Genomic DNA, 26920 nt, shown 5'->3' with positions numbered 1-26920 from the left:
AACATCATGGCCGAAGAGTGTGGTAGAGAAAAGCAATGAAAGCATGGCACCAGGAAGAGAGTTCTGCTCAACAAGGACAAAATATAAATCCACAAGGCACATCCCAACAACTACCTCCCCCCACCACACCTACCACCCAGTTACCACCCAGTTTATCCCTATCAGGGAATTACTTCACTGATTGGGTTAAGACTCTCCTAACCTAATCATTTTGTCACTAAACCTGCCTGCATTGTCTCACACAGGAGTCTTTGGGGGATACCTCATGTCTAAATGCAATCCTGTATCCTAGATTGGATGTTGGAACAGAAAAAGCATCCTAGTGGAAAAACTGGTAAAATATGAATAAAGTCTACAGTTAGTTAATAGCATTTGTACAAACATTAATGTCTTTATTTTGATAAAGTTTTCATGGTTATGTCAAATGTACTAGGGAAGCTGGAAGAAGGGTATATGGGAATTCTTTACATAATCTTTATAACACTAACCCTAACCCTAACCCTCACCCAAAAAAAGGTAAATTTCAACATGTATTTTTTTAAAAGCTTAACAAAGTTGTAATAGATGATAATTTCCTTAACCTGATAAAGGGTATCTATATACATACATACACAAAGTCTACAATAAGTATCACACTTAAGCATGACATACTGGAAATAATAAAGCAAGAAAAAGAAACAAGATATATCAGGATTAAAAAGATAAAACAGATAACAATTATTTTAAGGTGATAGAACTAAAGATGAAATAATTAGAACAAAAGGAGCTACAGCATTTAGCAAAGTTGCTGGATCCAAAATAAATGTACAAAATCCCAACAGTATTTCTATGTGTCAATAACAACAAAACACTTTTTTAAGACCAGCATCAAAAAAAAAAAAAATTCATGTTTTGGGGATTCAATCTAACCAAAGATATACAAGACTTCTTTAAAGTAACCATTAAAAGGGCTGGGGATGTAGCTCAGTTGGTAGAGTGCTTGCCTCAACAGCATAAGACCTTGCATTCAATCTCCAGCACTGCAAAAAAAGAAAAAAATAAATAAAATAAAATAACTGTTAAAGTTTTACTGAAAAAAAAATCTACATTAAGAGATACTCCACATTTATGTATTGGAAGATATAGTACTGTAATGCTACCTATTCATTTCAAATTGATCATTAGAATCAATGAAATTCTCATTAAATATTATTTGGAACTAGATAAACTGACTCTAAAGTTCCTCTCATCATTCCTGACCTGTTGGACCTGGACATAGAGCAAGCAGACTCATTCCTTGTTTCTAGTTAACTCTCACTCTTTGCTGTCATGCTCAGTTTTGGCTCCCCTGTTTGGGATTTCTCACCTAGTACTCCCCCTTGCCTTGATGCTCTTTCTTTCCCAGGACCACCCACTTCTTTTTAGCTCCAGGGCCCCTGTCACTTTCTCCAAATCTATATCTACTGTAATAGCACTTCAGTCTTTGACCTCCACTTCCCTAAGACTTTGCCCCACACCCACCTCAGTAATTCACTCTCCAGATCTGCTGCAGGTAATGACTCTAGCACTTCCCTGCTAGGGTTTCCATACCATGGATCCAATCTGATTTCCATTCCTTCTCTTTTATGATCATTTTTTCACCCTGCATCAGTATACACTTCATGTTAAGCTTATAACAATTTGTTACTCTGACCTTCTTTGTGTCTTTTCTTCTCTGGGTAGAGCTTAGCTTTCTAATATTTCCTTTAAGAAAAGGTTCAAGTGGTGAGGGTCTTGGTTCCAGAAAGTGTGGAAAAAACAAAACAAAACAAAAAGGGGGATCCCATGAAAATAGAAGGGAGACCAATAGAGTAGCAGAAGAGGATTGAGAGGGAAGGAGGGAAGACTATGGGAAATTACTGGGGGATGAAATCTACCAGACTCTGCTAAGTTCATGTTCATATATACCACAATGAATCATATATTGCACACATGTGTAATTATAATGTACTAATTAAAATAACAATAATGATAATAGGAAATGATAATAGGACCAGAACAAGAAGATTTGGGAAGGGAGGAGGAGAGGGAAAGGGGAAGTACTGGAGAATGAGACTGAAATGTTATGTGCATGTACAAATATGGAATAATGAACCCTGTTATTATGTATAATTATAATACACCAACAAAAAAGATCAGAAATTTAAAAGATGAAAATACAATTATCAAAATTTGTGTAATGCAGAAAAAGTAATGGTTAGAAGAAAATTTATGGTATCAAATGCTTATATTAATAAAGAATATTCTCAATTTAATAATCCAAAATTCTACCTTAAGTGACCAGAAACTGAAGAGGAAATAAATGCAAAGCATGGAGAAATAAGAAAGAGATGTAAGCAAAAATTAATAAAGTTGAAAACAAAACAATAGAAAAATAAGTGAAAACTAAAGTTTAGAACAATATATTTTAAAATCTAAAAGATAAAAACACACAAAAGATGTGAATTGCCAATAACAGAAAAGATACTACAGAATTTACAAATAGTTAAAAAATAAGTGAATATTTTAACAACTCTACACATATAAATTCAGCAATTCAATATATAAGTACCTCAAAGTCATAAAATAATAAAATTCATCCAAGAGTAAATAGAAAATCCAAATATTATTATTGCTATTTTAGAAATGGAACTAATCATTTACAACCTTTCAGGGGAGGTTTCAAGATGGTGGAATAGAGAAAGTCATTTTCCTGGCTGCTCTGTGGTGTGAAACCAAGAAAGCAGATAGCAGCTTCTCACCAAGGTGGGTGAACAAAAAGCAGGGGGTCGGGGGGAGCTTAACTGGACTTTAAAACTGGACATTCAAAGCAGATCAGGGGCTCAGAAGGTTGGCTATAATAAAATAAGGAAGAAATCACCAGCACCACAGCTGCTGCCCTGAACAAAGGCACCAGCCAGAGCAGTCCATTCATGAACAAAGAGGAGAAATGAGGGAATTAAAGGAATCTTCATTTTTAGGAGGTCTGAGGTACGGAGAGTTTAAAGACACTGCCTGACTGAACTGAAAGGTGCTGCACAATATCTTTGTGGGGGAAATAAGCCATATCTCTCTGACTGGGTGCAGAGGACAAAGGAAGGAACCATTCTGCAGTCCAGGTAAGGAGGCTGGAAGCTAAGGGAACCGATTCCTGGCAAACCTGAGTTTGGTCCAAAATACAGGCCTGGTAAACATACACTGCAAAACACAGGGCATGCCTAAATGACCTACACTATAAAACATACTCAATAAAATAGTTCATGAAGAAGAAATGAAAAATAAAAGTGAAAACCAGCAAAGGGAGGAACTACACTAGAAGAACAGTTAATCAAGGGAGAAACTAATTTAAATTAAAAACAAGAAAATATCAGAATGATGGGATTAAAAATCATTCTCCATAATAACACTGAATATAAAGCCCTAAGCTCATCAATAAAAAGACAGAGGCAGATTGGATTAAAAAACATGACCCATATGCTTTCTCCAAGAGACTCACCTCATAGGCAAAGATATTCACAGACTGAAGGTGAAAGGATAGGAAAAAACATATTCACATAGATCCTATAAACAAATAGGGGTTTCTATCTTCATATCAGATAAAGTAGACTTCAAGCCAAAGTTAATCAGAAGGAACAAAGAAGGTCATTTCATCTGCTTAAGGGAATTATACATCGATAAGATAAAACAATAAATATTTATGCCTCAAACAATGGAGCATCTATGTACATCAAACAAACCCTTTTCAATTTCAAGAATCAAATAGACCATAACACAACAATACTGGGTGATTTCAAAACACCTGTCTCACCACTGGATAGATCATCCAAACAAAAACGAAATAAAGAAGCTACAGAATTTTAAAATACAGTTAATAATTTAGACTTAACAGGCACATAGAATATTTCATCCATCAATGACTGAATACACTTTCTTCTCAGGAGCACATGGATCCTCCTCTAAAATAGACCATATCTTAGGCCACAAAGCAAATCTTAGCAAATACAAAACTAAGAGATAATATTTTGCATTCTATCAGATCATAATGGAATGAAATTAGAAATCAATGATAAAATAAAAAATAGAAGCTACTCTAACACTTGGAAACTAAATAATATACTATTGAATGACCAATGGACAGCAGAAAAAAGAAGGGCTGAAATAAAAAAATTACTCAGAGGTAAATGAGAATAGTGATACAATAAATCAAAATCTCTGGGACTTCCAAGGGGCGGGCATGGGTAAGGGGAGTCGGGCACCTCATGAGAGAGGCCCCCCACCACAGGAGAGCCCAGGAGCCCAGAACCTGGTCTATGTGGGCAGCAATGCTCTGCTGGAGCAGTGGCCTGCCCCGGGTGTCTCATGGCAGAGGTAGAGGAGCACTCCCACCAGGGGTAAGGCAGTGACAGGAGAATGAACTCTCCTCACCAGCACCAGAGCCCAGGTTATCCTGAATACCAGATGTCTAACAATTTTCCTTACAACGTTAGCCATTGTTTTTCATTGTCTCTAAAAGATCAAAATTGCTCTGGATATTGAGAGACATTTAAATCAAATATGGACAATTTGTCAAATAATCAAATGGACAATTTGTCTATTATGAATACACCAACAATTAATAATGCCTGACTGAGCACTGTACATACTTAATAACTGTTATAACTACACATGGAGCTCATTCTAGCAAATGCGTTACAATACAGAGAACACTAGATGGAAGACTTCAGGTGGTTAGTCAGAAAGGATCTGCCCGTCTGTGGAGGTGGCCTGATATTCACAAAAATGAATAAAAGCATGTTAAATATTGTCAGTATGCACTTTTGATTTAAAATGTGATAGTGTTTTTGTGAATCCATATCACTATGAACAAGTTGTACCACCTGAATTTGATCTCTCAGGACTAACACTGCAGAGTAATGCTCCACCAAGAATGTTGGTGAAGGACGAATATGTTCATGACTTTGAGGGGAAGCCATCATTATCCACAGAAAGATATTCAATTCAAACCATTCAGCATCCACCAAGTAATCATGCTTTGACAGACATACAGCACCCCAGCTCTTTTAGCCCCATCTGAGTCAAATGCTACCAGCACCACCAACTTTCCTAACATTCCTGTGGCTTCCGCAAGTCAGCCGGCCAGTATTGTGGCAGGTAGTCATAGAGAAGGATTGTTGCAGATAGCTTCAGGGCCTCAGCAGGACAGTACTGCTACTGGTCAACCAGCTACTTACCATCATAATAGCACTACCACCTGGACTGGAAGTAAGACTACTCCATACACACCTAATTTGCCTCACCACCAAAACGGCTGTCTTCAGCACCACCCGCCTATACTGCCCCATCTCAATTCTCAGCCAAGTTCTACCAGACCTTCAAAGAAGAACTAACACCAATCCTTCTCAAATTATTCCATGAAATAGAAAAGGAGGGAACCCTTCCAAACTCATTCTATGAGGCTAACAAGGAAACCAGAATTAAAGACAGGCAGTTAGTATAGATGGGTGATAGGGTAGAATCGAGAAAATGGAGGCCAGTTTGGATCCAGGAAGTTGAAGACCACCCCTGGGAGATTGGAATGTCAATGTCTCCACAGCCATTTGATCACCAGGATTACCTGCCTATACTACCCCTCCCAAAAGGTTTGCAGACAGGGAGTTGCTAATTAATACCCTCCAGGGCTGTTACCTTTCTGGACCACTCCATTTGGCCCTTCCCTCTGCCCATCTGCTTCCACCTTTTGGCCATCCCACCAGCTTCTCCTGGGCCTAGTCACTTATGCAGGAATGAGAGAGATAAGTCGGGGAGACACCAGGAGAACAAAGAAAGTAAAAGTCTATAAAAGGGGCAGGGGCCTCTCACCTCTTGGGATACCAGAATACCAGCCATGGCCCCCTTCTCCCTCCTAGGAGAAGTCTGTTACTACCTTTAGATAAAAATTGCTTTGTATGCTTGCCTGGAATGCTTCTCCAATGTTCAAACTTCAACATTTGAGGAAGCGGAACTCATCACCAATAACTGTCAGTCTCAATATCACCCTGATACCAACACCAGACAAAGACACATCAAGGAAAGAAAACTTCAGTCCAATATCCCTGATGAATATAGATGCAAAAATTCTTAATAAATACTGGCAAATCATATATAATAACATATTTAAAAGATAGTGTACCATGATCAAGTGGGGTTCATCCCAGGAATGCAAGGTTGGATCAACACATGGAAATCAATAAATGTAATTCATCACATCAAAATACATGTAAGACAAGAATCAAATGATTATCTCAATAGATGCAGAAAAAGCATCTATTTGACAAAATACAGCATCCATTCATGTTCAAAACACTAGAAAAACTAGGGATAGTAGAGACATATGTCAATATTGTAAAAGCTATATATGCTAAACAGAAGGTTAACATCATTCTAAATGGACAAAAAGAAAGCATTCCATCTAAAAACTGGAACAAGACAGGAATGATCTCTTTCCTTCTTTCTTTTTATTTATTTATTTATTTTTTTCCCCTTGTACTAGGGATTGAACTCAGGGGCACTTGACCACTGAGCAACATCCTCAGCCCTAGTTTATGTTTTATTTAGAGACAGGGTCTCACAGAGTTGCTTAGTGCCTTGCCATTGCTGAGGCTGGCTTTGAACTTGTGATCCTCCTGTCTCAGTCTTCTAAGTTACTAGGATTATAGGCGTGTGCCACCTCACCCAGCAGGATGCCCTCTTTCACCACTTCAAATAAACATAGTCCTGGAAACTCTAGCCAGAGCAATTAGACCGAAGAAATTAATTAAAGGGATCCTAACAGGAAAAAAAGAACTCAAACTATCCCTATTTGCTGGGGAGATGATTCTATATTTACAACACCCAAACAAAACTCTACCAGAATACTTCTAGAACTCATTAATCAATACAGCAAAGTGACAGGATATAAAATTAACATCCTTAAATCAATTGAACTCCTATATACCAATGATGAATCAGCTGAAAGAGAAATTAGGAAAACTATCCCATTCACAAGAGTCTCAAAAAATAAAATATTTGGGAAACAATCTAACAAAAGAGGTGCAATTGGCCATACTACCAAAAGGGCTATAAAATTTACTGCAATTCTATTAAAATTCCAATGATGTTCTTCATATAAATAGAAAAAGCAGTCATGAAATTCATTTGGAAAAATAAGAGGTCCAGAATAGCCAAAGCAATACTCAGCAAGAAAAGTAAAGCAGAAGGCATCACAATACCAGATCTTAAATTTTACTATAGAGCAATAGTAACAAAAATGGCACAGTATTGGCACCAAAAGAGACACAAACACCATTGGAACAGCATAGAAGACACACACACATAAGACACACCCACATAAATACAGTTATCTCATACTATACAAAGGTACCATAAACATATATGGGAGAAAAGACAGCCTCTTCTACAAATGATGCTGGGAAAACTGGAAATCAATATGTAGCAGAATAAAATTGAACTCCTATCTCTTACCTTGCACAAAACTCAACTCAAAGTGCATCAGGGACCTAGGGATTAGAGCAGAGATGCTGTTTCTATTAGAATTAAATGTAGGCTCAAATCTCCATCATGTCAGTTTAGGAACCAAATGCCTCAATAAGCTCCTAAAGCATAAGAAGTAAAATCAAGAATCAAAAAATGGTATGGTATCAAACTAAAAACTTCTTCCCAGAAAAGAAAACAATTAAGAACATAAACAGAGAGCCTAGAGAATGGGAGAAAATCTTTGCCACCTGCACCTCAGATACAATATTAATCTCCAAAATATATAAAGAACTCAAAAAAAAACCAAAAAAAATTAATAACCCAATCAATAAATGGGCTAAGAACTGAACAGACATTTCACAGAAGAAATTTGGTCAAATACATGAAAAAATGTTCAACATCTCTAGCAATTAAAGAAATGCAAATTAAAACTACACTGAGATTTCACCTCACTCCAGTCTAAATGGCAATTATCAAAAATACAAGCAACAGTAAAGGTTGGCAACAATGTGGGGAAAAAGGTACACTCATACTTTGCTGATGAAACTGCAAATTGGTGTAACCATTATGGAAAGTAGTGTGGAGAATCCTCAGAAAACTTGGAATTGAACCACCATTGGACCCAGTTATCCCACTCCTTGGTTTATACCCAAAGGACTTAAAATCAGCATACTATAGTCAAGCAGCCACATCAGTGTTTATAGCAGCTCAACTCACAATAGCTAAGCTATGAAACCAAACTGGGTGCCCTCCAACAGATAAATAGACAAAGAAAATGTACATGTACTCAATCATAAAAAAGAATGAAATTATGGCATTTGCCAGTAAATGAATGGAACTAGAGACTATCATGCTAAGTGAAATAAACCAATCCCCCAAAACCAAAAGCCAAATGTTCTCTCTGATATGTGGATACTGACTCACAACAAGTGAGGTTGGGGAGAGGAAGAATAGAAGTTCACTGGATTAGACAAAGGGGAATGAAAGGAAGTGAGGGGGAATGGGAATAGGAGAGACAGTAGTATGAATCAAACATAACTTTCCTATGTTCATTGGTTGATGAATACACAACAAATGTAACTATACATCATGTACAAGCACAAGAATGGGAGGTTATACTCCATGTATGTATGATAAGTCAAAATACATTCCACTGTCATATATGACCAAAAAGAACAAATAAAAAATTTAAAACATAAATAAATCAAATAAAACCTACAAAAAAATCTCCAGGTTAAATTTCATAGTGAATTCTCACAAACACAAAAGAAATTACATAATTGTAAACATTTTCATTTAGGAAAAGGTAAAATACATTTTGTTTTATTAAATATTCAGAATAAACATCATAACAAAAACAGAAAAGACAGTATCAGAAAATATAGGCCAATATCCCTCATGAATATAGGCACAAAAATCCTCAACAAATCTTAGCAAATAAAATAAAGCAATATGTATTTTTTAACCTACCATGAATGAGGGATTAAATCATAAACTGCTTGACTGATTCAATATTCTGAAATAAATCAGTGTCATTTACTATATCAAGAGTTGAAAGAAAACATATATGATAGTATTTATCAATGCAAAAAAAAATCATTTGACAAAATGTAACAACCTATCAATCATGACAAAATTTTCAGCAAACTAAACAGTAGGCAACATTGTTAACCTAATAAAAGGCATCAATAAAAATTCCACAATTATCATTATTCTTAACAGTGTAAGACTGAATGCTTTATCACTAAAATCAAGAACAAGACAAGGTTGTCCTTCCTCACTGCCCCTATTCAACACTGTATAAGAGTGCTAGACAGTGCCATAAGGCATAAGACTAAAAGCTTTATCACTAAGATCAAGAACAAGACAACGTTGTCCTTCCTCACTGCCCCTATTCAACACTGTATAGAAGTGGTAGACAGTGCCATAAGACAAGAAAAACAAATAAGTCATACTGATTGGAAAGTGAGACATAAAACTGTCAATATTTACAGATGATATAATTGTCTACATAAAATATTCCAAAGAATCTATCAAAAAAATACTTTGGGAACAAATACATAAAAGTAGCAAGGACACAGAATACAAAGTCAACACAAAAATTCTATCATGTTTCTGTATATTATGAACAATTGAAATTTTTTAACTTAAAAATTACCATTCAGAATAGTTTTAAATATGAAATACTCAGGTATAGACCTTATGAAATACATACATGATTTTTATGCTAAAACTATAAACCCAGGAACACGTTGCCTACTTCTAAAATATATCTTTTAAACTAAGCATGTTGCCTACTTCCAAAATACAACAGTAGGGTGGGTACAGGATAGACTTTTCAATTTCAAAAGGAAGAAATTGGTAGGAATAAAGGATTCGCATGTTCCACATGTTCACATGTTCAAACCCCAGTAGAAAAATTACAGTAGGCTTTAACTCCTGAGAATAATTCTCCAGTTTTTTAAATAATTTTTTTAGTTATCAATGGACCTTTATTTTTATTTATTTATATGTAGTGCTGAGATTTGAACCCAGTGCCTAAAACATGCAAGGCAAGTGCGCTACTACTGAGCTCCAGCTCTAGCCCAATCCTCTCTTTCTTAATGATTCACCCTCAGAGTCTGCAGAAGTAAAACTCAAAACAAGAGCAAAGCAGAAAAAAAAAATTATTTTTCTACCAAAAAAGACTTCAACCCCAGATGACTTCACTACCAAACATGTAAAGGAAAAATAACATTACTAATCTTTTTAAGAGAAAAAAAATTACAAGAAAACTACATAGCAATAATGTTCATGAATACAGATGCAAAAATTCTAAGAAAAAAAATTAGTAAAACAAGTTCTGCAATATATAAAACGAATAATAAAATAATATATCAATGTGGGAGGGTCTATCCCAGTAATGCGAGTGTAATTTAACATTTCAAAAGTTAATTTTTGTAATTCAAAAAATCAGCAATCTAAAACAGAAACATTTATGGTAATTTCAATCAATTCAGTAAAAGCATTTAGTGTAACCCAACATGCATTTCTGATCAAAAACCTCTCTGTAAAAACAGAAGAGAAAGGAATTTTCTCATCCTGATAAATGTCACTTAATGAAAACCTACAACTAATATCATTTCTTTCTTTTTTGTTATTTGGGGGTTTTTTGGTACTGGGGATTGAACTCAGGGGCACTTGACCACTGAGCCACGTCCCCAGCCCTATTTTGTATTTTATTTAGAGACACAGTCTCACTGAGTTGCTTAGTGCCTCGCTTTTGCTGAGGCTGGCTTTGAACTCATGATCCTTCTACCTCAGCCTCCCAAGATGCCAGGATTACAGGTGTGCACTACCACTCCCAGCCTAATATCATTTCTGATAGTGAAAGACTGAATGTTTTCCCCACTATGATCAGAAATCAGGCAAGGAAGTCCTCTTTACCATTTCTATTAAATATAATACTACTACAAAGTCTAGCTAGGGTGATAAGGCAAGAGAAATAAAGACATCCAGATTGGTGGAAAAAGTAAAACTATATTTACAGATAAATATGAGTATAATGCACAATACATCTATTAGAAAAAACTAAGTGAGTTTTGCCTTGATACAAGATCAGTCTCCCACCATCAGCTCTGCTCTTATGTAGAAGCTATGCAAACGTGTAAAGTGAAACCTCCAAAAAAATACCATTTACAAAAGAACCAAAAATATCACATACTTAGGAATATTTATGGTGAAAGAAGGCTTGAACACTGAAAACTACAAAATCTTGCTAAGAAAAGTTTTAAAAGGACTAAATGAATGGGTACACATGTCTTGCTTATGGATCCGAAGACTCAGTATTGTGAAGAGGTCAATTCTCTCAAAATTGATTTCTTGAGCTAGTGAAATACCAAACAAAACTCCAGGAGCATTCTTTGTAGAAATTAAAAAATTGGTTCTAAAGTTTATATGGAATTTAAAAGATCTTAAGGAGACAAAATAACTAAAAAGCAAATTTGGAAGAATAGCACTACCTGATTTTAAGATTTATAATTGAGCTATAATTGTGAAAACAGTATGATATTTCCATATAGATAAATATAGATGATATGATGATTAGACTACAGAGCTAATAAAAAAACACACAACATATATATAGAAACCTAGTTTTTAAAAATGGCACAAAGGCAAATCAGGGGGTGAAGATTGTCTTTTCAATAAATGATGCAAGAAATAGGATATTATATTGTTTCACTTATAACTCACACCATACTTGAAAATTAAATCAAAATGAACACTGACAAAAATATAAAAGCTAAAACTATAAATGTTTCAGAACAAATAGTAGATCCTTACTGAATCTCAGTTAGGCAAAAATATTATATACAACTTCAAAAATATGATTCATAAAAGAAAAAAATGATAAATAGCACTTGGTAAAAGTTAAAATCTTCGGTCTTCAAAGGACTTAAAAAAATAAAAAGCTGAGAGAAAATATTTTCAAATTACGTAAATAGTAAAAAAAAAAAAAAAAAGAACTTGTTTCCAGAATATATAAAGAATTTCCAAAACTCAATAAGAACACAAATGGTCCTATTTCAAAGGTGGGAAAGAATGTTAACACGTACTCCACTAAAGAAGACATACAAAAAATTAGCTGCTCTACATCCCTTTTCATGAGGCAAATGCAAATTAAAACTAAGATGAGCTACTTCTACTCACTTAATAGAATGGAAAATTTAATAATATATAAATGGAAAGAATGTGGAGAATCTGGAACTCTCATATACTGCCAGTAGGAATATATAAAATGGTGTAAACACACTTTGATTATTCATTAAGACATCAAGTATGTATACATACACATGTGCTTCATTTAATATATATAACTTATTTAATATGTTTCATGTTCATATATATTTACATAAAGCCTATGTACCTGTGTGTATATATAATACATGTATATTATATAAATATATGAATATATAGATATATTCAATAGTTCAAACATTTCATCAATAGGAGACCTGAAAACATATCCATGCAAAAACTTATACACAAATTCATAGTGGCTCTGTGTTTAATAGCAAAAATAAAATAAGAGGAAACAATCCAAAGGTCCATCAACAGGGGAATGGATAAACAAACCATGATATATTCACACAATAGAATTTAACTCAACAAAAAGGGGTGAACTATTCATATATGCCTCAACAGGGCATGAATCTCAAAGTAAAAGATAAATCTCTGAGTGAAAGAAGTCAGAAGAAAGATATCATACTATATGATCTCATTTAGATAAAATTCTAGGAAGCACAAACTAATCTAGAGTAACAGAAGAGAGATCTGCAATTGCCAGGGGATAAGAATGGAGTGGAGGAGGCTCAAGATTATAAATGGTCAAGAAGTTGAGAGTGAAGGAAACTTTTATTACATGGTAATGATTTCCTGAGTGTATGCAGGAAAACCTATCAAACTGTACACTTTGAATCTATGCAGTTTATTGTATGTTAATTATTCTTCAAAAAAAAAGAAATATCTACCTATCTACCAGTCGATAAAATGCAGGAGGTACCACAGAATCTGTGGGATGCTGCTCTAGAAAACTCAATGAAGTATGAAAAGGGAAAACCTGCATTTCCAGTGAAAAAGATGAATAGCATCCCTGGACCTTTCTAGCATGGGAGAGCTCTAGGAATCTCCTCCTTTCCATCTGGCCTTGCAAAACTGGACAAAGAGCTAGAAGTGGCAGGTAGCTGCTCTTGAGGGAAGGGCACAGGATGGATATTAGTGCCAAGGGCAAACCAGCAGAATGAAAAATGCCCCCAGAATCTTCCTATGGTTTTAGTCAGGGAAAGGACCTATTATACACATGGTCCATCTGGTGAATCTATATCATGGCCAGAGGTAACATCAATTGTAAACACATTGACATTTGAACTAAGGAGATAAGGCATCTGGAAGGTATATGGGCTGTATTGAAATCTGTTTGAGAATAAAACCCCTAGTTTAAGATTTCTTCAGGTATTAAGTGAACACAGTAATAAACTTTGACTTCCCTACACCAGGCAACACTGTGTTTAAGAGTGGATTCTTCGTCCATGCTTCAAGTCCTAGTTGGTGTCCCTAGTCAGTCCTAGAATTAAGGTGAGAACCTGTTTCATGTCAGAAAGAGGAGCAAGCAGGTGAGAATAAATTCAGTTCTATTGCAATCCAAGTTCCAGATCTTATTGTTCCTGAAGGTTGGACCTTGACAGACAGGTGGATGTGTGTTTTCATCTATTTTATTCTCAAAGGAATTTTTACTTTTACATCCTTGAACTTGAGATGGGAGTGATCTTGCCAGTACTTGAGATGCCCTCAAGTCATCTTTACTATTGTCTCTGGGCAAAGAATTTAGCATTTCTTTAGTGGCTATAATCTAACAATCATACCTTCTTTAGCCACAACTTTTCTTGCCTTTTTCTGGCCAAACTGCAAGTTTTCAGATCTTTCTACTTTACTTTCTGCTCCTGATTATCATAGTAAATTTGGCTGTAAGCTGCCAGCAGTATGAGTGCCATCCCCTGAATCCTGGGCTGCCTTGAAATTTCCTTCACCAGATGAATTAGTCCATCACCTTTAAATTCAGATTCACAGAAAATCTCAGGACAAGGACAAAATGCAGACAACTTCTTTGTCAGAACGTAACATGAATGGCTTCTAGTTCAATTTCCAAGAGTCCCCCTTCTCCTCTGAAACCTCCTAAGCCCAGTCTTCACTGACCACAGACCAATCAGCATTCTGGTGTAAACTCCCACCTCTTCCTACAAGGTTCTAAAGCTTTTTCAGCTTGCATCTCCAAATTTTCAAAATTCTTCCCCCACACAAACCAGTTCCAAAGACTTCTGAACCACATGGTCAGGTTAGCCACAGCAAGGACTCCACTTCTCAGCACCAATTTCTGTTCTAGAGAGCTTTTTCATCATTGTGACCAAAAGAACCTAATAAGAACAATAGGAAAAGTTTATTTGGCTCACAATTTCATAAGTCCCAGTCCACAGACAGCCAATTCCTTTGCTCTGGGCCCTAGATGAGGCCAAATATCAAGATGGAAGGGTGTGGAGGAGGAAAGCATCTCAGGATATGGCAATCAAGAAACAGAGAGAGAGAGAGAGAGAGAGAGAGAGAGAGAGAGAGAGAGAGAGAGAGAGAGAGAGAGAGGAAGAAAGAGCACTTTGCTCTCCAGGGACAAATTACAAATCCCAAAGTCACACCCCCAGTGACCTACCTCCTCCAACCACATCATACATGCCCATAGTTACCACCAAGTTAATCTCTATCAATGAACCAATGGGTTATGGCTCTCATAATCTAATCATTTCACCTCTGAACATTCTTGCACTGTCTCAAACATGAGCTTTTGGGGAACACCTCATATCTAAATCATAACAATGTGAGACAGAGATAGGAATCACCTCTGTTTGAATGACCAAAAGACAGAGAAATAGCTCTTGTCATGTAAATTACTGGCAATGTTGGCATAGCTGTAGAAGCACAGGTAGAAAGTAGCACTATTGGAGGAAAAAAAGACCGTAACAGGGCATGACTGTACTGAGAAACTCCCTTCCAAAGGGTGGATCCCAGAGAGGCTTGTCTTCTGTTTAGAACATGCCTAAGCCTTTTCTCTGGAAGCCTGCTGTTCATCCCCAAATTGTTGCACAAACCGAACAGCACTAACTCTGAGGAGCCCCAAGCTCTACACTTTGGTTTTCCAATGCCACAGGTGCTACCTTTCCCAGTCCACTTTCTACAGTTACCTTCTCTTCACTTCCATACTTCAGTATTACATCTTTCCCAAAAACACATGCTGATGTCCACACTGTTCCTTCTGAGTCCTCCCCTTCATCCTTCCAGCACACAGAGCAATTCTCCTTGGATTCAGAAGCACATACCCTTCCTCCTACCTGCCTCCCTCAGCTGTCCTCTCACACATCATTTAAGGCCCAACTCAAATGCCATCACCCCTTGGAAGTTTTTCCTGACCATTGGACAGATTTGCCATTCCTCTGCTGGGTTACAGATGTATTTGGAAAGCTCCTCTGTTCTTCTCATGGTCACATTGCCCGCCATGGTTTGGTCTCTGATGAGTCTCTCTGGACAGCCAATGAAACCCTGTGACTGGAACATGAAAGTGTTCAATTACCATTTGTGGGTAACAGTCATTTGCAGTGTCAGCAGTAGTGATGTTGGCAGTTGATAGTCCCCAAAGCATCTCCAAGTCCAGAATATAGAACTCTGGAAGGCTTACCCAGCAGGTGATCCAAGGGAGGGAACTTAGCCTTTCTTCACTCATACCTACCCTGGGGGAAATTCTCAAGCCTTAGGCTGTGACACAAGTCCTGAAAATTAGTTCATCAATGTCATTTGCCCCAAGGAGTTTGGAACTTTTTATTCTGAATCTAGTGATGGTCTATAAACCTGACAGCTACATCCCTGGAGACATGGGGAGATGGTACTTGCTGTGGTCAGTGCCTAAGAATTGAGTTCTAAAGGTTGCTTACACATCCAGACCCTGAGCAGAAGAGAAGAAAGGAGGCCAGAATTATCAGTGACAAGCTGCCATCAGCAGTAGAGTAGGCTAAAAAATAAATGAGGTATTTATGTCAGCTATATAAGATAAGCAGGGTGGCCTCAGGAATCACTAATTATAATTGGGTCAACTAGGTTGAATTAGTGCAGAGAAATATGTGCAGCCTCCTATTACTCTGATGGTTATATACTACTTCACAATTATTAACAATTGTATGCCAAGTACCTTTAAGAGGGGGAAAAACATCTTTCCCACTAAATGCTCTAGATTAGGTTCAAAACCACAAACACCAAGTTAATTGAAAGTTTGACAAAATTAACTAGCATGTCACAAAATTGAGTTTTATCCCATCCAAATCCTTCCTGCAACAATTACATTCTGGGGGGTTTTTTCCCCCAGCAGTTTGTCAAATAAAAATGGCTAAATATTAAAACACAATTGTCCTCATGTCAATACCACGAATTTACTCTGCTGTGGAAAGATTTCATGATAAAGGTGATGACAGTCTATATAAAACATTGTTATAGGAATATATCCTTTGAAGGATGAAATTTAAGTTTGCTTTGTCTTCTGTGAGTCCATAAGTTTGGTTGGACGCCTGGCGCTCTGGTGCCCCCTAGGAGCTTCTCTAGGAATAAGCACCCATTTCTCAAACTACAATGCAATGTCAGGGCTCTCAACTAAAAATGAAGGAGAACCAAGAGCAAAGACTTATTTTTATCTTCTCTAAAAAGATATTCCTTCTGAGTGTTCCCTGCCCACTAGCTAGATGATAAATCTGGGCAAAAGTGCTACACTAACTAGTGATCAGAATGGCTTCAGAAGACAGGCTTGGGACTTCCAAGAATCGATTTTGATACAAAATCCAGCTCTATTTTCAAAGTCAAGGTCTTTGTGGTTATTTAAGGAACAAATGTAACTGAGGGATTTTTTTTTCTTCCTTTAATTTTCCAATGAAATCAGACCCTGTTCTTGGGTGTCAAAGCAGATACTCTGCAGCTACAAGGGGGTGATACAGGAGAAAGAAAACAGCAAGTGACAATTGTGGCACAGTTTATTGTAAACAGGGTCCAGCCACAGCATGAGTATGGTTGGAGAAAAGCTAATATGAAAATGAAGGCATTGTGTGTTGGCAGGGCTGCCATGGAGACCAGGGCCCTCCACACTTCTTGCCTTTGGTCTCTTCCTTTGTAAAGGTCCACTAATAGAATATTATTGATCTATTTGCCACAGAAAAAAAGGAACTAAATTGGTGTTCCTATTCTAAAAGGAGGCTATATATATTTATAAAATAAAAACGTGTGTGTGTGTGTGGAGAGAGAGAGAGAGAGAGAGAGAGAGAGAGAGAGAGAGAGAGAGAGAGAGAGAGAGAGAGATTGAATATGAATGCTAACTTCACCAAAAACTGCGAGCTGGAGTGGGAAGGAAAAGAGGTCCTGGTTTGCTATTCCTGCTCCAAACTGCACAGGTCCCTTCTAAAACTACTATCCACCTCCTGAAGTAAGTACACAATTTCAACAATGCTTAGGAATGTTCCCTGCGGTGGTCTCACTTGTTCCCACTGCTCATCCATAAACTGTGAAAGAGCCACCAAGTTTCTCAATCCAATCCTGGACAACTAGCGTCCTCTGTTGGTCGTCTAGAGAAGGAGAGCACAGACAACACTGGAGAGACCCGCGCAGTAGAGAAAGAATACACCAGTCACAAAGACCTCAAGGGCGCGATGGTGCCACGAATGTAAACTCTATTGCAAAGTGTTCAGATCGCGCTGATTAGTGAGAATCCCTGTGTCCACTTGAACGTACCGGAAAGAATTTAGTACAGGGATACAAAGATGCCTTCCAAAAAAAATGAGTGTTAAAATTACTAATTTTAAGGACTACTGGGTTATTAATTACGTTTCATTGGTGACCACTATAGTGCCTTTAGTTCTTTTGTCGAGGATGTAAACTCTATTTGAAAACGTAATTAAGCAAAATCTAAAACAAGAAGAACTGTTGGGATGTAAAATCTTCGAATCCCTTGCCTTAAGAACAAATTCGCTGCCAGCCCACTCTGCTGAGGACTTGCAACAAGCAGTAAGTGTGAATCGTGTCCGCTTTGAGAGACAAGCCTGTAAACCGTTGAAGACCTCCTGAGCTTCTGCAGAGCACGTATTTGTGGGTCCCTGCGGGATTCGAATGGCCCAGCGGGTGCAGATTAAACCCGGCAGCGCCTGGGCTCCCCGAGACCCCGATGTGAATCGGGTATTCTCATTCAGAAACGTTCCACAACACGCCCTACACACGGATTTAAATTTTCGAAAGCTTTGCAAAGTACACAAGAATGAAGAGTAACGCTTGCCAGTTTCCCCAACATCTGTTCGCCGCGGGGCAACCTCAGTACCGACGTGGAGGGGGGAAGGGCGGCGGCGGCGGGGGTCAGGGGCGCCGCGTTGGCTGGGAATGACTGAGGTGACCGGCGGCACTGCGGTAGCCTGAGGTGCCGAGGTGGCTGTGTAGCCGCGGGCACGGTGGTTCCCGTGAGTAACCGGATGGCTTTGGCGCCGGACGTGCGCGCGGGGAGCAGGTGCCCGTGCGAACCACACGATGCGCGCCCCCGCTCTTGGACCCCGCTGCACAGGGTGAGACGCGAGCCCCCGGAGTCGTGCTTGCGCCGGCCCGCCCCCCTCCGACTCCTGGGCGCGCCGTTCCGGGGCGTGTCCTCGGCCACCCCTTCTCCTATATAGCAGCTGGTGCGCCCAGGCTGCCCAGATGCGAGCGCTGCGGCTAGGTGCTGAGGAACTGCAGTTGCCTGCTCGGATCCCGCAGCCTCGCACCACTTTCTGTCGCTCAATCCCCGTGTGTTCCGGCCTGCTGAGCAGCGGGCCCTCGCGGTGTGCGCCATGCATCGGGCGCGCCCCGCGCTCTGGGCCGCTGCGCTGGCCGCATTGACGCTTCTTCGCGGGCCGCCAGTGGCGCGGGCTGGCGCGGGCGCGGTGGGCGCGGGCCCCGTAGTGCGCTGCGAGCCATGCGACGCGCGTGCGCTGGCCCAGTGCGCGCCACCGCCCACAGCGCCCGCGTGCGCCGAGCTGGTGCGCGAGCCAGGCTGTGGCTGCTGCATGACATGCGCGCTGCGCGAGGGCCAGCCGTGCGGCGTCTACACTGAGCGCTGTGGCGCCGGTCTCCGCTGCCAGCCGCCGCCGGGAGAGCCGCGCCCGCTGCAGGCGCTGCTGGACGGCCGCGGGTTCTGCGCTAATGCCAGCGCCGCTGGCCGTCTGCGCGCCTACCTGCTGCCGGCACCATCCTCTCCAGGTGAGCTGCCGGCGTCAGGCACATCGCGCGCAATAGCGGGGGACCCGGTACGAATGGCTGGGGGGAACGAGGTGTGCTGCTGTGAGACACTCAGCACTTCTCACCCATAAGGTCGTAGTGGGAAAATAGGCTCCTGGAAACTAAGACCCTCCGCAGCCAACTTTCTACTTGCTTCGTTTTCATAGTGCAGAGGTCTAGTAAATTGCAAAACTCTTTCAGTGAAATTGGCTAGGTTTCATTAGCGTGGAGAACGGATACCGAGATTGGCCTTCTGCGGGAAGTACCTGGGGCTGGGAATGTGGCCCGGAGGTAGAGAGCTACGCCCAGCATGCGTGAGGCCCTGGGTTCGATTCCCCAGCACCTCGAAGAAAGAAAGATCCTGAACAAGGAGATTCTCCTTTCCCAGTTCGGAGACTCAGGTGTGGACTGTGCAGCCCAACTCTGGAACTCGGCTTCCATTCCCCACAAAGTAGAAAGGAGCCGGTCAATCCCGGAAAAGACACCAAGGCAGAAACGCAGGGGCGGATTTGGACGGGAGGAGGTGGGCAGGCAAGTCGTAGGAAGATACTTGTCTAAAAATAGTAACATTTGCGTAGTCTTTGGCTTGGAAAGCAATGTCTTGTCTTCTTGTGTCCAAAAACAACTGAGGTGGGATTGCGGTTGGAAAACCTGACTTCGAAAAAGAAGTAACCTCTCAAGGTCACCCAGGGGAAACCATCCTATAAATTTGGACCCTATTTGCCACTCTTAGTACCTTAGTACTGTGCACTCTGTCACACCCAGCACCTGTGAGGCGGTCGGACAAAAACTCAGGTGCTGGGTACTGCGGAGAGTGCAGACTCAGTGGATTTCAGTGACAGAGGGGAGTTGAAATCAGAGGACTTTTTCCCCTCTTTAATGCCAAGTGAAAGGAATGAGGTACAATTGAAGGGAGCCCCAAGGGAAGAAAAATGCAAACCGTTGGCAATTCCCCCTCCTGGATCTGCCACTATCTGGCAGACAGCAACTGTGTTTAAGGACATCACATTGTTCCCTTAAAGTTTAAATGGATTTGGCAGCTGTTCTAAATTTCAAGCATGCTTAGCCAGTCTCCCTTAGTTATGTGAGGAAAGTTCCTGCCCTGCACAGCTGAAGGCAGGAAGAATTCTTCTCACCCTAGTCCCCCATCATCATGCGGGACAGATGGTGCTGGGTAAACCCCCATCCAGCATTAGCAAAATGGACAGTCCCTTTATAATTTCTGTAGTTGTAGAGTTACACTCTTGGATGAAGCTATTCCCTTGCTGGGCAAGGCTGGCTTTATTCATCCCTAAGAAACCGGATTAGCAGAAAGGCAAGATTCCAATGGTCTCATGGCTCTAGCCAATTGTTAAAGTCTCTGAATACTCTTCTCTCATAGCAAAGTCATGTCATTTGATTGTGAAGCTTATTGTTCTAGTGTATTTTGGAGTATTCAAAAAGTTACCTTAGAAGTACTTAAAATAATGTCCTTTTTAGTTAGGCTTTAATAATCATTATGATTATAATCATTATAACTCTATAGTATGTATCTGTTGGTTGATGTGTGGTTTTATAAAATTATTTTTTAAAAACTAAGTGACTTCTAAAATTAATTTAGGGAAAAAGTAAACTTATAGTCAAAAGTCAATTTTCTTGCTTAAGTAGAACCCTTATCTCTTCAGGCTCTAGTCTGCAATCTCAGCATTAAAAGAAACAAAGGAAGTTTAAGAAATTACTCAGGGTTCTTGGAAAAGAAATGCAAATATGTTTATTTACATATTCTTAGCATCTCCATTGTCCCAGTACTTTCGTGAAAAAGAAAAAAAAAAAACTGAGATTAAAAGACATTAAAACTAAACTGATCAATTGTGAACCTTTTCTATCAAATACTGAGCTAGAACTTGGGAATTTTTACTCCCGAAGGCACAAAACACCTGGGGGACCTCAAGGAGCTTTTGGGTGGGTGAGGAAACCGAGTCCCAGGGAGAGGCTTTCCCAAAATCTCCTCATAAGCCTGCTGGTTGAAGAAGAGAGCAAAGTGTCCACAGCCCAATTATTTCATCAGTCTGGTAGTTTTCAGGGAACCAGGCATTAGCTCCTCTGGACAAAGAGCCACTTCCCTGTGGCCACAGCTGGTCATATTCCCTGGAGGCAAGAAACAGTTCTACAGTAATAGATTCCAAACCAGTTAGACAACTGACCAGCCCACTGATAAGGGGAAGCATTAAGGTTCTGATGGTGGAAGTAAAGGAATTCCATGACAATCACTTGTACCTGAAACTGAAACCCTCTGAGGGTCAGAGCTGTACACTGGCTCAGATGCACCCAGTTTGGAAGCATCTCAAGTCCTTTTCTGTAAAGGGGATAGAGTGAGGATTATGGCTACCCATCCAGCACCCATTTAGTCACATACCTGAAGTATCAAACTATGAACATTCAGGCATCCTTGTCAATTATTGGACTTTCTTCATTAGCATTTTTAATTATAAAAGGGGACTTCTCAAGAGGTGGCTTTCTCCTTCACATCCCCTAACCCCAAAGAATGAACACTCTTTTGGCACTTAGAGATCTATATTGTGAGTGTGGGTTTGGTGCCATCTGTGACTCAGGTGCTGCTGTGCTGACAGTCAGGGAGGACTCACCCAATAATGTGCCCCTGGAGAAGCACAGGGTCAGTGTAGACCTTGAGTCTTAGTGACGGGACAGAAGGAAAACAAGCCCCCAACATGTCAGTGTGATGCTGGGTCCTGCAGCACCATCCTTTGTAATTAAAATTGTTTTCCCATCTGAACTGGACAAAAATTTCATAGCACTGGCAACGTAGAGGACAGTGCTGATCAAACTGGAGTGAATTTCAGAATTCCAGGAGGGCTTGTTCACACCCAGACTGCTGCCACCACTTTTCTGGGGTAGAGAATGTGTGTCTTCCCCCAGATCCCAGGAGTAGTCTGTCTTCCCAGGAGAGGGAAACCACTCTTGAAGCTGCCTAAGAGATTTCTGGTCAGCTCTGCAGCAACTTTTGTAGTGTACACTCGCCCCCTGCTGGACTGATAGAGCCCTGCTGCCTTGGAGTCTACCCGGGGCACTTGATAAGCAGTTCCTACTTGGAGTTGCAGCTGCATAGAAAAAGCACATGGTCGACTGACATTTAAACAGATGGCTTCTTGATTTAAAGCAACCACAATTCAGCAAGCAGTACTATCGAATAATATTTTATCGAGGTTTTTTTGATTTACTTGGAATGGTCGAATAACTTTGCCATTTAGATATAATAGTAAGATTTTGAAAAGACCATTGTTCCATGTCAACAGTAATCACATCTTTGTCTCCCTTTTGCTTTTCAAGGAAATGCCAGTGAGTCTGAGGAGGATCGCAGCACTGGGAGTGTGGAGAGCCAGGCAGTCCCCGGCACACACAGGGTGACCGACTCCAAATTCCATCCCCTCCATACCAAAATGGATGTCATCAAGAAGGGGCATGCCAAAGATAGCCAGCGCTACAAAGTGGACTACGAATCACAAAGCACAGACACTCAGAATTTCTCCTCTGAGTCCAAGCGGGAGACAGAATATGTGAGAACCTTTCCACTTAAAGCAGGGAGAGGGGAGACCTACCAAGATCCGTGAGGACTGTCTTCACATGACAAGTCCCAGTGGTCCTGGATGTGTGGGCAGCCTCACGTCCCTCCTAGCACTTATAAAGCATGTAGTGTGGGCTGGGGATATAGCTCAGTTGGTAGAGTGCTTGCCTTGCAAGCACAAGGCCCTGGGTTCAATCCCCAGCACACACACACACACAAAGCATGTAGTGTGCCCTCAAGGCCTCTGCACACAGAGAGGTTCTCATAAAGATGGTTTTATTTTATTCACTGGGTCCTGTTCTTGGACCCCTGCCAGATTCTATGTAATACTCTGGGAATTAAAAAAAAAAAAAAAAAAGGAGGGAGCAATAGCAGTGATTAGCGTCTTCATGGGACTTTCTTGCTAACCTACACAAGAGGTACTGAAGGGACATACATTATAGGTCCTTCCTGGGATGGTTGTGTGGGTATTATACATAATAGAATATTAAAGCAATAACCATGTCCCTTTGTTTCTGATGCTTCCTAATTCACAGGGTCCCTGCCGTAGAGAAATGGAGGACACACTGAATCACCTGAAGTTCCTCAATGTGCTCAGTCCCAGGGGTGTGCACATCCCAAACTGTGACAAGAAGGGATTTTATAAGAAAAAGCAGGTAAAGGCCTCCACATGTTTTCTTTCTCTTCCCCTCTCTGTTGCTTCAGAGGAGAAATTGGCCTTGGGTCAACCCCCAGGTTCTTCTGGACATGGCTCCAACTCTGAGCGGTGTGGCACTGGTACTGTGACTTGGGGTCGGTCTCAGGAGATGGGACTAAGGGCAACTTTGACCTGTTGATCTAAGTGAGGGTTGAGCCCAGATCCTCAACCCTACTGTCTTTCTACCATCTATTTTAACCACTCACCCAGAAGATACATGGAGGAGCCCTTTACAAACTGTAAAGGGACACATCCACACATTTGTTAATATTGCGTCATGGAGTGTGACATTCTGAATAACTACTGTGGTGAATTTCTAACTTTAGGACATAAGATCCCATAGTGATGCCTTCCTGGTGGTGATAAGCTATAGGGGATAAACAAAATTTAGATGTAGTTAAACCAAGTTAAGTGTGCCTCTCTGGCACACCACGGATTTTAGAAGACCTAAGCAAGCAGAAATGGCCATAGCCAGACCATGTTCCAGTGTTTGTCATAGTGGCCATGGTCAGAGAACTTGTCTTCTTCCATAGCTGTTGCTCTCAGGCCCTTGATCACATGGCCATTTTCTGCCAGTCCCCCATTTAGCAGATTCAGACTGAGAAGATGTCACGTGTAAAGCTGGGCCTGGGCTCTGAGAGACAGTCTGGTATCCCCAAGGCAGAAGGAGCATACTCATCCCCCTGTTCTTATGGAGAGGTTATACTGCACACCCATGCACATAGACACATACAACACCACCTACACACAATTTTTTGGGAGTCTTGGCCAAAATTTCTGTTGTGCTTTCTCAGCCCAGCAGAGCCATGCTGGGAAAGCCACCTTGTGCCCTTGTTACTGACTCACCCAGAGTGTTCGTGTCTGTCTTCTCTCCTTCCCTCAGTGCCGCCCTTCCAAAGGCAGAAAGCGGGGCTTCTGCTGGTGCGTGGACAAGTACGGGCAGCCCCTCCCGGGCTACGACACCAAGGGGAAGGATGACGTGCATTGCCTCAGCATGCAGAGCCAGTAGACTCCACTACACCAGGTAAACCCAGGGACTGGGTGGGACTGTGGGGGCCTCAGCATCCCTGGCCCTGAGGGCTTATCCTCCTGGGAGTGGTGAGGTAATGAGAGCTGGGCATAACCACTGGCCCCTACTCAGGCTCACTGACCCAGGAGCTGCAGCCAGGCCCAAAGAGAGGAAAGCAAGGGGACAGATCACTCAGGCAGGTGCAAGGAGAGGGAGCCCCCCATCCAGCCAACCAAACAACACAGGGAGAAAGGCCAGAACCAGTGTGGTTTCAGACACTGAGCTTCATTTTAAATAGTTTACAACATGTAATCTTCAACTCATGTACAGCATGAAGGTTTTTCAAAGTGAAGCTTTGTTCTTGGAAGTCTGATGGTTCTTTATCTTCGCACCAGCAAAACTGTTTTCATCCAGAAGAACTTGTTAAAGACCCTTGTTTCTAAATTAAAGACGTGGCTAATTTTTTTCCTATAAATATATTATGAATATGCTGAGTCTGCAGTTAATATAATTTTTAAGAAAACTTTTTTCTTTTTTTATTAAAATCTTTTTATTTTTACAGACTGCATTTTGATTCCTTGTACACAAATGGGGTACAACTTTTCATTTCTATGGTTGTGCACAATGTAGCTTCACACCATTCATGTAATCATACATTTACATAGGGTAATACTGTCTGAAAGAAAACTTGTTTAATATGAAATTGGAATTTTAAGCCATCATTTTGAAGAATGCTATTCAATATTCTTTTTTTCTTTTAATAAGTGAGGGAGTTGTTGGCAAACAAATAAGAAATAGATTCTTTCATCTCCACAAGACATTTAGTAAGCAGTAGAAGCGTTTTATTTAGTCAGGATATTTTTTTTCCCTTATAAGTTAGAAAAATAATAATTCTAATATTAGGGTAACGTTTTTCAACTATGAGCAACTTATAGTGTTCTTTGCTTTCTTAAATTGACCCCAGCCCACCACCCACACCTCAACATCATTTGCCTAGGGCCTATGTCTGCAAATCCCAGAACAAGATTTGTACCCTTTTTGGTTTTTGGGGTGGTCATACCAACATATTTCCTTTTCTTTTTGTTTCAGTTAATGTGGAGCTCAAATACGCCTTATTTTGCACAAAAGACTGCCAAGGACATGATCAGCAGCTGGCTACAACCTCCATTTATATTTCTTTTGTGGTGAACTGATTTTAAAAAAAAAAAAAAAAACACAACCAAAGTTTAGACAGATTTTGAAATGCCTATGGTTCCTTTAAATGGTAAATTTGAGCATCTTTCCACTTTCCAGTAGTCAGCGAAAAACAGTTTGAATTTCTCTGTTGCTGCCTATAAAAGTACTCACGCTCTCGTGCACAAGGCTGTGGATTTCTTCCCACCTGGACTTTCACCGTGTGTTTGCCGAGGCGGCCGACCCTCCGACTTCAGGACTATGGCAGCTGTGTTGCTAATGTAGAGAACACACCTCCTCCCCACCCTCTGTGAAATGATCACAGGCCTTATCAAGAGTAGGAAAACCCCTAAACCCCAGTCACCTGGACATCCTGGCACACCATCCTAAGGCTCACAGCCCTCGGTGGCGCCATCTTTGAATCAAAGGTCTGGTCCCTCCATCACGAAGATCATTGTTCACTCTGCCAGTGACCGTATCTGCTTGGAAACTATTGCAGAGTAGAAGGTGGAGTCTTAAAAAAAAAAAAAAAAAATGACCAAGAATGTTCTAGGGAACTCTGGGAACCAATAAAGGCAAGTATTTCTAACCCTTCTTTGCCAGGCAGCTTCCTGAAGATGTGGCCCAGTGGAAGAACCAGGATGGCCTTTGCTGTGGCCCCCACAGGGCAGGAAGGGCAGGGGCAGAGAGCCTTAGCCTCTGTGTTCAACAGCATCACAAACATGGCAGGATTCTTTGGATGACTGCAGAAAATAGTGTTTTCTAGGTGAACTCCTCAAAACAAAGTTTATTTTTGAGGACAGTTTTATTTTTATCTTATCCTTCTTGGTACAATGTTAAAAAAAATATTCTCTAAACGGGAAAGATGAATAGCTTGTTGGGGAGCCTATCAAGGACACTGGGAACACATAGAGAATCACCTGTGTTTGTTGAACTTGGAGTTCTCATGCTTTCTTTATAATTAACACATATATTCAAAGAAAATACATTCTTAATAATTGTTAACATTGTATACAACATAGCCCAAATATAATAGGATCTATACTAGATAATCCTAGATAAAATGTTAGAGATAATAGATGATATAACCACGGCCATGACCGAGGAAAAGAGCTCGTGT

General features: G+C 40.4%; 1 protein-coding gene across 1 annotated transcript; it reads left to right on the top strand.

Moving 5' to 3' along the window:
- Nucleotides 1-18793: 18793 nt before the first annotated feature.
- On the top strand, nt 18794-25823 carry Igfbp3 (insulin like growth factor binding protein 3). The gene is made up of 5 exons (XM_047562504.1): nt 18794-19341; nt 22687-22913; nt 23458-23577; nt 24502-24642; nt 25717-25823. Exons 1-4 carry the CDS (start codon nt 18933-18935, stop codon nt 24625-24627), a joined length of 882 nt encoding a protein of 293 aa, XP_047418460.1. The 5' UTR covers nt 18794-18932; the 3' UTR covers nt 24628-24642; nt 25717-25823.
- The last annotated feature ends 1097 nt before the right edge of the window (nt 25824-26920 follow it).

The sequence above is a fragment of the Sciurus carolinensis genome, chromosome 8 (assembly GCF_902686445.1).
Source record: "Sciurus carolinensis chromosome 8, mSciCar1.2, whole genome shotgun sequence".
Taxonomy (NCBI): Eukaryota; Metazoa; Chordata; class Mammalia; order Rodentia; family Sciuridae; genus Sciurus; species Sciurus carolinensis.
Note: the sequence above shows the minus strand (reverse complement) of the source record. Positions and strands in the feature narration are given on the sequence as shown.

Bases quoted from the DNA above. Each gene is read 5' to 3' on its own strand.
- Igfbp3 (XM_047562504.1), top strand. From the start codon at position 18,933: ATGCATCGGGCGCGCCCCGCGCTCTGGGCCGCTGCGCTGGCCGCATTG. The intron at 19,342-22,686 runs GTGAGCTGCCGG...TTGCTTTTCAAG, and splicing joins GCCGGCACCATCCTCTCCAG to GAAATGCCAGTGAGTCTGAG. The intron at 23,578-24,501 runs GTAAAGGCCTCC...TCCTTCCCTCAG, and splicing joins GATTTTATAAGAAAAAGCAG to TGCCGCCCTTCCAAAGGCAG.